This window comes from Xiphias gladius, chromosome 1 (genome assembly GCF_016859285.1).
Source record: "Xiphias gladius isolate SHS-SW01 ecotype Sanya breed wild chromosome 1, ASM1685928v1, whole genome shotgun sequence".
NCBI lineage: Eukaryota > Metazoa > Chordata > Actinopteri > Istiophoriformes > Xiphiidae > Xiphias > Xiphias gladius.
Genome location: NC_053400.1, coordinates 20,092,928 through 20,107,500, shown reverse-complemented (window position 1 = coordinate 20,107,500; position 14,573 = coordinate 20,092,928). Strand labels below are relative to the sequence as shown.

Sequence of the window (14,573 nt, the reverse complement as noted above, 5' to 3'; positions counted from 1 at the left end):
CACACACACACACACACACACACACACACACACAGCATTAAGTTGCAAATCACACATATCAAATACATTCTTCTTCTCAGTGTATGTCCTTACCCTGTAAAAGGCTGTTGACAGGGGCAGCAGTGCAGCAGCCATCGTGTATTCCTCTGAGCTGGAGCAGTCCTGTGGGTCGAACAAGAGTTGAGAAGTGAGAGCAGGAGAGGACACAGCAGGAGACATGTTACACAGCTCTGTGAACACCTTTTCACTGGATCCTGAAAACAAGCAGCACTGGTTTCCAACAGAGAGGTCATACACACTGGAACCAGAGGGGAAATTCCGCTGAAGACGTTTCTATCAACTTTTGAAACTTAAAGGAGAACAAATTTTTTCTACTGCAAATGACAAGTTATAAAGAAGAAACTGTATTTCTTTCTGCACATGACTAATAAGTGCTGTAAATTAGCAATGCATAGGTATGATCCGGGGAGAACAGTGGGGGGCAAAGAATCTTAGGCAAATGTAACTTCCTGTTACATAAAGACACTGTCTTGTTAAATGTCAGGGTGATGCTCAGAAAAAGGTTTTAAAAAAACCACTCACTCTGCTCTGCTCAACTATTAGGCCATATGCTTCCAATAGTCTTATATAATCCCTGCCCTGACACAATTGTCAGAGTGTTCCAGTGTTCAGTTTATTGGTAATTTTATTTTATGTTTTGCATTCCTGAACTTGATTGCCATACAAGTCTCATTCAAGAAAATCTTAACACTGTGCATAAAATCCACTCGTTTTGGCCAATAAATGCTGTGTCCATTTATCAAACAGCCATAACTAGCCAGAGAGCAAATTTAATTCTCTTTTTTATTTTGTTTTTTTTAATCAGGGAATATTCCCTCTCTGACATTTACACACATGCCAAACTGTCTTTGTATTTGGGATTGTTTCAGGTCAAAGAGGCGGCACTTAATGGTGCTTTCAAGGGAATGGTATTAAAATGAATAGTACATTAAGAGGCTTAGAGCAGGGGTCTTAGGGGCCCTAACCAAACTTTTCCTACAGAGATCACCGAGAAGGATGTGAGGAGGAGAGTAAAAGAAAGGGACCCGAGTTGGACTTAAAAGAACTTAATTCACAGGAAATTGGTACTTTTCTCTAGTAAGCTTTGTTGGGAATGAGAATGGAAAGAGGAAACTTGATTTAAGACCATGTACAAACAACAGCACTGATTCTGACATGGTGCCGCACCTCATAACCCCCTCAGTGGGACCTCATACCCAGAAAATGTGTATGTCACCAACATTTTCTTTCCTCTTCTTCTTGTTCTTCCTTTTTTTTTTTTAAAATGTTTAAAACACATATATACACAAATCTTAAGCTCATAATGGAGTTTTTCTTAAAAGTATGCTGTTTGCTGCACTTTCTGATAGTAGTCTGCAATGGGGGCCTCTATTACCGCTATTCCTCAAAAAAAAAAAAGAAACACAAGAATGTAGAGATGGAAAATGTAAAACACAAGGTCCACAGCCACACATGAAAGCCTGGCCCCCTGTTGACAAAGCAACATAGTTTCTGTTTTATTTTTCTTGTCGCTAGTGTTTTTCTTTGCAGTTACTTGGGCTGTGGTAAAATGTTCCAGCTTGGAGCGGCACCAAAGCATTGTTTACCAGCATCCTTAACAATGCTGCAGGTCACAGGAGTTCATGGACCCCAGTCAAAATAGAACAACAAGTGGAAATGCACAGGCAGAAAAGTGTGAATAAGCAAACCAGTTTTATTCCACTGTAAAGACTGAAGTTCAGTAATGTATGTCCCCAGTTTCTTTGGAACAAAAACTTATGACGACAGACATTTTCAGCAGTAAAAAGGCTGCAGTCATGTTCCAGATGAAGAGAACGCAACAAACGTTGTCCAAAGGCTGCCTCAACACATCATATTTCATATAAGGTGACATTTTCAGGTTAAGGTTTAAGCCTAAAAACCTCCACCTTAATCCACCTTGTAAGAAGATGGAGAGGCTAAGTGAAAAAGCGAACAGATAAGAAATGAAATCTACAACAGGCCTGAGTTTAGACTGAATGAAAAGACAAAGAAGCAGAAAAGAGCTGTTGGTAGTCTATCAGCATCACATGAGGAACTTGACAAAGGTAAAAGTATTTTATTTAGGACTTGATCATTGTCATAGAGCTGAACAGATACACATGGTGCAGGGTAGGGAAAATATGTTAGCTAATTTGGGATTTCAAAAATGGAGGGATAGGAAGGCACTGTGTATCCCCACATTTGTTTGCGAGGACACCCTGCTGTCATCCTTTCCTCCTATTATATACTGTATGTCTCACCGTTTTTTCCCCTCATTCTTGAAGCTGCAAGAGCTAATGATGGCTATGACTAACACAGCCTTTCTGTCTCAGACACGTATACAGCGAGCAAAAACAAGAAACTTGAGCATGTTGACACTACACCAGAGGATGTGAACAACAGCAGCTTCCTTTGTGTTTCAGAGACATTCGCACTTTCCAAGAAAGCTGTGAGAAGAACTGACACTATTGGCATGCTTTTATGAGACTTCAGCGGTTACAGACGTAGAAAAAATTCTCACGTGAGAGACTACTACTATAAATTCAGGCTTGCACTGCTAATAGGAAGAAGAACAAGCTACATAGTTGACCTCTGTGCTGTCACGATGAGCAACAAACAGAGATTCCATAGTGAATACTTGAAATCTGACTGACGCAAATGTTTACCTGGACATACTGGTGAACATCCTAGAAAAATAGTTATCTGAACATGGGAATGATACCCAGTGCAGATTCCCAGTGACCATGTTACGTCAGGCAGTCCATCAAGGCCACGAAGGCAGACAGGGGCCATGTTCTCACAGCAAAAGACTAATTTATGATCTAAATAATGTAAAAATGTAATGAAGTCATCTGTCCGCTATTAAAGGCGATGTTCAAATGACCCCCCCCCCCCATGTGTATACCAAATGAACTGGTATAGACTCAGTTGGTAGGGGCTCCAGTTCATCAGCTTACACTTAAGCAGTCTGCAGTTGAGACAGGGCAGTCAGATTAAGTGCTTAATACTTTTCCAACAACATCTGTGTGTAACGTGCGTTCCTGCACACTGTTCCATATTGGACAGTCAAGCTCAGAATCCTGGGGAACTCATGGGCTCCATGCCGTTGCGGCCACCTCCCATGGACCTCCCGCCCTATTCCACTCTCACAGTAAACTGCCATTCTGAGCGTGTTTTTGAGCACCATCATGAGGCCCTCGGCCATGAGAGAGCAGAGCACAGAGGGCTCATAATCCTATCTGACAGGAAATGGTTGGGATGCCAGGATACATCCACAGCAGGGCTCAGTCCCCCACATGGCTTGCGCAACATTTACTTCTAAAAGCTGGAGCACTGTCGTGTGCGTGCGCGCACACACACAGACACACACAGACACAAACAGACAGACACAGACACACACACAGACACACACAGACACACACACACACACAGAAAATAAATGTGCATTATGTTCGAATGCCTTAATGAGGGTTGTTACTGTGCGTAATTCGTGGCATAGAAAAACAGCAAAGATGAGGATTACAACAGATGTTTAAACAGGAAAACTGTGTCACTGTAAACTCTCAGACCACCATATCAACTCATTCTAGACATTGTATTAGCAATGTTATGTGAATTATGAAAAAAAAACATAAAGAAATAAAATCAAATTAACAAGTACTGACAAGGTACAGTACCACCCGATGCTAATGTCCTAACCTTTGACCTATTGTACATATTTGTACCACTTCCTGCAGCTAGGCTCCTCTGCGAATCGTTTCTAAGGAAAGCACTGATTGGAACCAGGCGATAGACCTGTCACCTAGCCTGAAGCTGACAGTTAAACGATAAACGTTGTAATTAACCTCATAATAATTATGTTATTGCAGATCAATGTGTCATGCCAACAAGCACGCCAGAGATCCTAATGAGGCATCATTCTGTCATTATACAAAGAGCAAGCAACATTTTTTACAGAAAAGGTCACTTTGGCTTTGTTAGGCACTGAAGAATCTCTTATACACACGCACACACACCCGGACAAGACTTCTGGCCGTGGTGCACTCTCTGTAATATCATTTTGGGTTTCTTATGTGGCTAAGCGTTGAAAGTAAGGGCAGAGGGCAGAATATGAAAGTAATTACTGGCCCAGCAATTTACTATTTATATTCCTTTCACAGCTCGACTGAGACAAATCCCTCACAACTCAACTGAGACCAAGAAAGGAAAGCCAGGAACAAATGCTTGGCTTCCATCTCTAAGTAAGAGAAGAAATGACAAACAATACACAATAAAATCTAAAATAACAAACAAGAAGCCATGAGAGAAAGGCTGAGTATATCTTCTCCCATGCTACAGTTAAGAAAAGTAAACTCCACATCAGGTCTCTTGTGTGAAATGATTACTTTTTTCCCCATGTGTGGCTGTGGATCATTGGTTTTTCAGCAGCATGCCCGAGGAAATCAAGGGAGTCAAATTAGTCTTTAAAACTCACTTAGAAACATTTGTTTTAAAATATAATTATATGGTAATAACCTAGATTTTAGTCTATATTAAGAGTTAGGTGAGACAGGCCTCTCTAAAAGTTATGTTATTATGAACAGATCAAATCAAAATAGCAATGTCAGCATTACCCCCCAGTGTGGGTTTACCAGCTTGTGTTGCAAACAGCAGATAAAGTACAGATTACATTTGCATTTTTCCAGATGTGCATGACATCCTTGACAAAATAAGGACTGTAAAAGTCATACTAGAATCATGGATTTCAGATTTATCTCGTCCAGGCATCCTGCGGGGAAGTTTGCTGCATTGTTCATCATTTCATGCTAAAGTTCATTTTATGTCCAGCTTTTGAAGACTGGCTTTCTATCATTTTTCTTGTGAAGTCACTCCATAAAAGCTGCACTCTGTGAGGGCTGCTTAAAATGATTAAAATCCCTGAAAACGGCCTATTCAAGGCAGTAAAACATGAGGAACTACCAATAAAGACCCGGCTGCTCTGGTTGAGTGAAGCCTCACTGACTCTTTATGAGCTGCACGAAAAATCTAATTGCTTACTTACTCTGACAAGTAGCCGAGGCATGAGGGCACCAGGAAGAGACAAACATGCTATCTGATAAACAATCAAGGATAAACAGTCTTACTACACACTGCCAGACAAACTTTATAATAACGGGAAAAAAATTCGACGATGAGGGGTCAGTTCATGCTACACAGATTATGTGTACTACTGCCCCACTTAAACATTGCTTTTGCTAAATCAGAACCAGTTACAGTTCATAAAAATGGCATCTGCTGAAAATCTGGGGTACAGGGCTAAAAATATTTACATGTTGAACTAGACACACACTACTGTACAGTGGACTTTGGCATCAGATATAATTTTGACAACTACCAACCATACATTTTGGTGTCTAATGTATGATGCAATTTCACTGCGTGTTGCATTATGTCTGGGGTTAGAAACAGACTGCAGTGTAGAGGTGGTTTTCTCCCTAAATTTCTCTTTCACAGTAATTCTTGATGAGGTATCTGAAAACCATTCAGTTTTGTGTAATTCTTTTATTGTTTATTAGTTTTTTATTTTATTTTTCAATTTTCAATTATCAATAGATTATTCAGTCTACCAAATGTCCGAAATGACTCACAATTTTCTAGAGTCCAAGGTGACATCTTCAAATTGATTGTTCTGTCTGATCAACCGTCCAAAACCCAAAGCTATTAAATTCACAATGACATAAAACAGAAAAAACTTAAACAATCAATTGATTTTCAAAGCTATTGTTAATTTTTGATTAACTAAAAGATTAGTTGACTGATTTTGTATCAACATCTTAACATAACAAGAAAAAAAAAAAAAGATTTTTCTTCCCCAAACTTTTTAAAATGCAATTTACGTCTCTGGCTGCATGGACTATTATCGTACATGTTTTCAATCAGTTTATAGTACGGATGCAGCAGAAACAGGTGTCCGTGACTTGTGTTGGCATGACTATCTGTTCCTTACCTGGAGGGCACAGTTCATCATACGAATGATGTAGTCAAACTGTTGGTGGTCCAGTATGGCGCGGTTTTGCTGAACATGAAGACTCAGTTCCTCAGTCAAACAATGGCGAGCCGCCTTGCCTTTCAGTGCACGCAGTGCAGCCGGCAGCGTCTGTTAAGAAAAAGGTAAACCGACAGGGTTTTAGAAAAAAAATACTTCTAAATGCAGTGACTGACCTGACAGGAGAGGCTGATTAGAGACAGAGAGAAGACAATCAACACTTTGGGACTGTTCAAATAATAGGAGACACTTTTGCTTCTCGATATTTTCAGGCTTTTTGAGAAAGCAGACCCTTATTTAATGAACTACTGACAAACGGTACTAATTTCATTTTGCAACCTATTCTCTGCTTACAGCAACAGTATGTACCAACATAGTCTTTCCAGCTATTTCGTCCTGCTGAATGGTTAATGGTGTTCACACTGAAAATTTGGCAGTGAAGGATTTACGGGCTCATGGGGTGTACAGAGGATGCACGCTATGCATTCTTAAATTTGCACAGGGATGCAGGCCTGGAAGTCGGGTAAGTAACTGGCAGCCATGCCATTTTAAACACACTGGATGTTCACCTATGACCTCACATACATGGGGCAACTATGAAGGAAAACTTGAGAAGACATCTTTGTGTAGTATCGATGCTTGTAGAGGCAACCCCAAGTGGCAGGAAGAGATTTACCTTTGTATTAAAACAATAGTTACTGCTTAGCAAAGTTAGCAAGACAACAAAACGGATTCAGAGACTATTCTGGTACAGGCTCTAACCATTTCTGTGTCTGAGTGTCTGTGTGTCAGCTGGGAGATATTAGGATGATTAAGGTGAGGAGCGATGTACAGAGATCTACATCCATGATGGCCTGCTGGAGCGGTGCAACACAAAAGACAGATGCCTCAGATGCCTGAGTTTATTTAGAGGTTGATTAGCTCCTCTGATGAAAGACACTGTGCATCACCTTTTCAGTCTCCAGGGTCTTGTTGTCAAAGATGAAGGAAATGCAGCACCGCACCACCTCCAGCCTGCGAGCGCTGTTAAACACAGAGCCACTCTTACCCATGATAGACACTGGAATATAGAAAGACATGACAGGAAAGGAATCACTGCAGGTTAAATCTACAGAGGCTGCAAAGATCAGGGCATTTTCACAAGTCAAAGACGCATTTTGCAGATACTAGTTATGTTAAATCTCTCACTGTGGGAACGATTGGCCTAAACAAAACACTGCAGGTATGTAAAGACTTGTAGTGAATGTTCATATGTTCGCAGCAGCACAGTACGTATTGTAAATGACAGCGGTTTAAAGTTGGCCATACCGACGGATGGTCCGGCAGGTACAACACACTTCCTCTCAGGTCGTACAGACGGGGGACTGCTGCTGTATTTTGCCACAGCCTCCTGCAGTATCTTCTCCACCTTTTCATCAGCCAGCAGGGGGAAGGGTACCTGGTGCACACGCAGGTGGGATCCCTCTGATGGTCGAGGCACTTTCTGGAATGCCATGTGGGGGTTCGGGTTCTCCTAGGGTACATCGACCAGGGAACAAATTGAATTAGTAGGATACACAGGTGTATATACAGAGGATATAAAGTAAAATACATGTAGAGCATGCTAAAGTGAGGGCATATGCCCTATACGGTACAACGAAGAGATGTAGTTGTAGTTATTTTCATGAAGACTTACATTTCTGTAAAGCTGCTCAGAGAGTTCCCTGATGTGCTTCTGATGCTTGGCAGGGCTGACCTCTTCTTCCTTACAGTTGTCAATGTCTAAGGCCACCAGCTTCAAAACACACAACCAACAAAGAAAGTGAGAAAACAACAAAACAGTAATATACGGTATTAAAAGGGTGCATCATCCTGTAGAATACATTAAAATGTTTTACTGATGAACAGTTTTCCTGCGGGACAGTCAGTAATAACTTGTACTGACCTTATTAAACAGATAACCAGATAATCACAGACAGATTGACCATATGTCAACAGTCCGCAATAAAAAAATGTTTCTTAGTGATTTAAGTGTAAAAAAAAGTTTGTATACAAACTTCCCCAAGAGTAACAAAGTTCAGCTTTAAGTGGAGCATCATGGTACAGTACCTCATCAAAGAGATCACAGGCTCTGTAAGGCGGACCTCTCTCTGAGACAAAGCCAGCAAAGGCCATGCCATCCAAAACCTTGGTCAGGAAATCATTCTCAATGAGGCCTCGCTGGCCAAGGAAGGCAGTCTGGATAACGTCAGAATTAGAGCAGTTACAATCCCACACAGATGGCAGCAATGTTATGTTGGTCATATGGATATAGTGTAGAGTCAAAAATAAGCAAAGAGATCAGAGCCTTTTTTAGAATAAGATTACAAAATCCTCAAAAAAAATCTCTGCGAGGGGGCCTCAGGCCAGCATCTTTCATTGTTGAAATCATGGATAAGTTTTACACCCTGCACAAAACGGGAAATAAATCTAGTTATAAATGACTACATGCAACTGAATTTTATTTACTTTACGCATAATTATTTGTGCTTGTGGGGAGAAGAGATAAAACACAGTTCACTCAAGCCTCCTCCACTCAGCGATACCAGGCGACTAAGCAGAGCGTTTGTTTATAATGTGATCCATGTGGGGTACTTTGAGGATGATGTGCTGAGTAGTTACCAGGGAGACACCACAGACATGAACAAACAAAACCCCGGCACAAAACAAAAATGTAAACTTAATACGTTTCATATGGCTCATTGCCGGGCTTTGCCCAAGGTTACAGGACTGTGTCCGAAGCTTGCATAAACAAAAGGATAGCATCGTGGAAGAGTCCTGTAGCCTCTACATCACATTTAAAAACAACATGCATACTCTCACAAACACACACAAACACATACTCTATACACCCCTGACAGGTTTATCTGTCAGGTCTTTACATGTAATTCCACACTCACTGCTGGACTCTGGCTAAAACATTCTTGGCAGATTTAAAGAACAATGTGTTTGCTGAAGAGCAATTGCTTAAGAGTTTAATCGAAGGTCACATATTGGAAAATAGGGTTTTTTTCAAAATCTGAATTTCAACAGTGGGAATTCCATTATGTTGTTATCTTACCTTGTGAAAATGAATAACAGGTTCAGAATGGATGCGGATGAGCTGCAGGCAAGACCTGTAGCCCTGGAAGAGTTGTGCAAACAGTCTGAGAAAGACGGCCCTCACCTCCTTATCCTGGAACACACACACGCATGCATGCACGAACGCACGCACGCATACATGACTCATCAAACAGCTATGCCACAATTCCAGTCTAATAACTTAATTATGCAACAGACATGTTATTTGTCTTGAGAGTAGGGAAGTTGGCGCCCTAACTCTAATGCTAACCTAACTTTTTTGCGATAAGTTCCTTTTTTTGGATGAAGGCAAACATGTCATGCTCATGTGGGAGGAGGACATCAGTCGTTACAATGAAACACCCTGAGGATCATGAATGATGGGAGGGCATGTGATAGCGAGGCTGACTTACCAACAACTTGAGGTTGGAGGGTGCAGTGCGAGGCGGAGGGAATGCATTGTCTGCTATCTCCAGATCAGGGTGCAAAACCTAAGAAAATGAGATTATTTTTTTGTTTCCATTTAGCACATGCTTTCATGTAGAGCAATAACTACAACTTGCAATAACTAAAACAGCAACATAAGTGAATGGTCCTTGCGCATGATGAGTAAAAAGATTATTCAGCACATTAGAAGAAGGTGTCGCATGATTTAATTAAGAAGGTAAAGCAAGAACATCAATTTTACCTGCAGTCACTGAGCAAGTTTGAGTATATGAATCCAAGAATTACTGTAGTAGGTACCTTACGTGTTTATTAATGTGTTTGTCTGTGTGAAATATGGACCCATAGATAATGTATTCAGATGCCAATCCAGGACATACTGTGATTTGTCTATTTGGTGTTCAAAGTTGTATGATTTCTTAAATTAATTAATTTTTGCTTTCTCACATCAGATGTCATCATATTGCCATTATTTAAATAATGTGGTTGCACATGTATGTGTGCCTGTGTGAGTGAGTGTTTGTTTGTGCTTACCAGGGACAGGGAAGTCTGCGTTTGGTGTAACAGAGGTTCGGGGAGCAGGGACAAGTGGATACACTCAGGAATCTTTATTGTTCCCCCATCCAGGTCAGCAATAATAACATCCAACTGGTGAACACACATAAAACACTGAAAGGTCAGGTGGTTATATAAACATCTTGTTGAAGGGCAGATTACTTATTCTTCACGTGTAAAAACTTCCTGAAACCAAAGGGCTTGCCAAATGAAAACTCCCCTAATCAGTAGAAAGAACAAATCCTAAAATTTCATGATGCATCATCACTTTTAGGTTATCAAAATAAACCCTAAAAGATTGCAATATCTGTTAATGATTCACAGGTGTTTGGAGGCACAATTTATCATCTTCAAGTTCTGCATGCAAGTAATGGAGATTGATGGATGCATGTGACACATCCACACTAACCAGATCCTGGATTTCACTCTGAAACATGGCGTGCACTCCAATGATGAAGGGAGTGGGTGAGCTCAGGACCTCCAGCAGCCGTGAAGGTAGAATAGGGATGTATGGGTAACTGAACACATGAAAGGACATTGACAATAAATACACAGAATAATTCAATAAGACTAAGGAGACAGATAAGGAAGAATTACGGGATGACTGTGCAACCGAGAGCCTAAAATGTACTCCCCTGCTGGGAAGTGGATGTGTTTAGAGTTTAGGCTATTATGAAATTGAAACTCAAACGAATAACCTCACATTAAGTGATAAGACTGCAATGAAGACATAAACTGTGTGTGTCTCTAAAAATGACATTCATATGTTTTGCAATGTTTTCATTTCCAAGTTTTGGAAATTTTACCTCGTCACTAAATAACAAAGCTAGGTCAGTGCGACATGGACTAAATTACTTTAACAGTGATAAAAACGTGTATATATTGCTATATATGCATAACAGAATGTTAAGAAACATAATCAGTGATGAGGGAATGACTGAGTCAGATAATCTCATACATTTGTTTTACTTATGTAAAGCAGCCTTTTAGAACAAGAAAAAACAAATTTAACCTATGTCACCATATGACGATAGAATAGCAGATGATATCAGGTGTCACGTCACAATACTGATTTTATTTCAGCCACTGTACAAGTGAAAGGCATTTTGAGAAGTTAATTCTTAAAAGAAAGTAAGTGGAAAAATTTAAAGTTACTACATATACAAGATAAAACAAAGTGTGATCTTAAAGGGCTCGACTCATCCAGTGGATATAGCTGTTTACAGAAGCGAATGCAGTGATGAACCAAGTTAATTATCAGTCCGATCACAAGCCATGGAAGTCACAACATCAACCAAGGTGTTATTGGAAATTCAAGTGAGAGTCTGTCCCACCACTGGGGTCAAACACATACTCACCTGTATTTAAGAGGAAACATGAGGGCTTCCAGGGCGCGGCAAGCCTCTCCGAGCCTCTGGTAACTGGAGGAGTGGAACAAAACCTTGTGTTCTGTCAGAACCGCACAAAACAGGCTTAGAACATTTTGGATTCCTGGAACGAGAAAACAACAGAAAACGAAATTAATGAGTAGTTAATGAGGTGGGATGTGGCTGCCACATTGTTCCAGATCATTCATTGAACATTCATGGCTATTTGTGAAGGACTTCAAACCTCGAACACAGATTGGAACAAACAATATCTATTTTGGGGGTTCTTTGCATACCCATAACAGCTTCAAGACCGATTACTGCAATTTACAACATATAGTATTCTGTAGAGTTTTTCCTGTAATTTAGGCAGTGCTGTGCAGATCAACCATACCAATTTTAATATGGAAGTTTGTAGTGCTATTTATGGATTGGATGGCGATGGTGTATTAGTTTCCGTTTTTAATTTTGGTCTGCCAGTGCTGGAGAAAGTGCTGCATGGAGTTGATTCAAATCTGATTTTAATTGTCAAATTGAAGCGCGATGGCAACTCTGACTTCATTTCATAAGAGAGCATCCCTTAGCCTGCAAGGTTACTGCGGCCTCACCGGTTAACTGAATAAATTATGACACTACAGTATGTCTTTATCTTTGGTAAATGAGCCCTGCATTGCCTTTCTGTTTTACACGGCTCGGGGCAAATAGACGTAGGCAGGAAAACTGGGCTAAAGCTGGTGTAGAGCACTATGAAAGAAATTAAGAAATTAAGAGTTTATGAGTTCACTTTATGCATTTAAGTAAATTCCTTAAAAATTGCTGTTGCCCCTGCAACATTGTTCAGATTTATTCATTTGCATTAAGCTGTAAAGTACTAAATTACTTTGGTGTGTCACAATTGTACTTGCCAAACGTTTAACCTAAAATAAAGAGCGAAGCCGATCTCAACAACTGCACGTAACCTTCAAGCTGTCCACTACTATTTTAAGCCAGGGTACCTCCTGGCTCATAAAGACAAAAAAAATAATAAATTTTACACAACCAGCTGGGACAGTTTATGTTAAACACTGAATATAAACCTATGGGAAAACTCATCTCTGAAAAACAAAGGAAATCACACACTCTCCTCCAGTATAAATAATATTTCAAATACCAATGTGACAATCAGGAAGAATTCTAAGTTTACAGTTCCTGTTATTGTTTCCTGTCAAGCAACTGACAGACCAATGCATCACACGTTGGAGTGATAAGGAGAGAGGAACACTGGCAGACATATCCGCGCCACTGGGGGCGCTTGTTCTGGATGTTTGCCTGCCTGAGTGGTGGGTTCATTGATAAACAGGAAACACGAATCTCAACAAAATCTGAAGGTTTTGAATGTAAATGGGCTTGTCAAACCATATGTTGAATTCATGGTTCATCTTATTTGGACATAGTGGGTCCAAAGTATGTATTTTTGATGGCACCTTTTTTCTATTAAGAGAGATGCAGAGGAGTGTGCCTTGGTCATGTGACCACAATACTGAGACTCAGTTTTAATAATCACACCTCGGGTTTAGGTGTTTACTTATCTTGTGGAAACGACGACACATTTCCGAGCCCTAAATAAAAAATAACAGCCCCGGACAAAAGAAGAGACAAAGGCAACAAACAACAAACAGCAGGGCTGTTGAAGGCTGGTTTTATCTCACACCGGGGAATGTACTTCCTGTCTAGTGTGACATGTTTAACACACATTCCTCTCTGGTGACTCGGGTGACCTGAGCACACAGAGTGATGTGCTGACTTGCCCGTGTGCACATCTACCAGCCCGTCCCCTGTCCTTATAGGGACAGAATGATGACCTAATAAGTTGAAATGATGCACTTGTTCTCTGTGAGTGTAGCTGATCAACTGACTTTTTTATCTACCTGACTGTCAGCATGCAGAGAAGTCAGTATTAAGGGCAGAAGAATGATCAACTCAGACAACTCACAGTGTCTGAGTCATTTTCACGCTGCATGCCATCAGGGCTTGACTCTCAGCCAGATACTCCTGACATATGTCCTGCTACACAATAAAAAACGATTCTATTATAATTGTAATATTGTTATTTTACAACAATCTGTTATGTATTGGTACAGCAACAGGAGGTCTGACAACAGACCCATGCCTTCACAATTGTATGATCAGAAGACAGCCTGAGGCATTAAATGTCTATGATCCTACATTAACCCTCTGCAGTATACACAGTAGTGAGCATCAGTGGATGGAAGAATATAACCACTGTTTAAGGAACAGTGGAATATTTTGCAGAATATGATTATTTGCTTTCTTGCCTAGAGTTGGATGAGAAGAATGACTCCACTGTCATACCCGTATAAAAAAAAGTCATAAATAGATGAATAAAAAATAATAATAATTTAAAAAATCTGCCTATAGCATCTCTTAAGCTCATTGATTTAAATGTTATGTCTTGTTTGGTGCAAGTGTAAAAATGACAAATTCCGGTTTTAGGGTTAGCTATTCTCCCCTGCTTGCAGTTTTTATTCTAAGCTAACCATCTCCTGGCTATAGTCTTGTATATCGAGCATACAAAAAAGCGAATAATTATCTTCCGTAAAATGTCAAACTATTCCTCTCATCAGTATATTTGAAACTGGTTAAAAGACAAAAACAAAACAAAACAAAAAACACAGTATCGTGTCACCTGTCTGCGACACCCTGCAATAGTCTAAAGGTTTAACCAAAGTATTATTATAAAAGTCATGTTATTCTGACCTCAGATGACTTTACTATATTTAAAGCAAGTCAGACTTGAGCATAACAACACTTTACACTTATTATAAAGGACGGTAATTGATAAGATTTTATTGATACCAATCCCTTTATTGTGTCTGCTTATTGGTCCGATTCTTTATCGATTCCCTTAACAATTCATGATCAATTTCCTGTGTGGAAAAAAGTAGGCCCACAGAGGTTTTTAGCGTCAGTGCAACTGATTTATTAGCGGAGTCTGAGCACAGGCTGCAGCCTGATAGCTAGCTGTAGCAACAGTCTGGCTGTCA

General features: G+C 40.2%; 1 protein-coding gene across 2 annotated transcripts in view; it reads right to left on the bottom strand.

Moving 5' to 3' along the window:
• Positions 1–14,573, bottom strand: part of sbf2 (SET binding factor 2) — a 95,936-nt gene that overhangs the window by 40,774 nt on the left and 40,589 nt on the right. For both annotated transcript variants that reach the window (XM_040123954.1, XM_040123963.1), the window contains exons 7-17: positions 11,521–11,653; positions 10,572–10,680; positions 10,142–10,255; positions 9,577–9,654; positions 9,165–9,278; positions 8,174–8,302; positions 7,761–7,859; positions 7,394–7,598; positions 7,036–7,145; positions 6,047–6,196; positions 94–162 (exon numbers count right to left, since the gene is read on the bottom strand). In XM_040123954.1, coding sequence (XP_039979888.1) covers positions 94–162; positions 6,047–6,196; positions 7,036–7,145; positions 7,394–7,598; positions 7,761–7,859; positions 8,174–8,302; positions 9,165–9,278; positions 9,577–9,654; positions 10,142–10,255; positions 10,572–10,680; positions 11,521–11,653 — 1,310 coding nt within the window. The remainder of the gene's footprint in view (positions 1–93; positions 163–6,046; positions 6,197–7,035; positions 7,146–7,393; positions 7,599–7,760; positions 7,860–8,173; positions 8,303–9,164; positions 9,279–9,576; positions 9,655–10,141; positions 10,256–10,571; positions 10,681–11,520; positions 11,654–14,573) is intronic.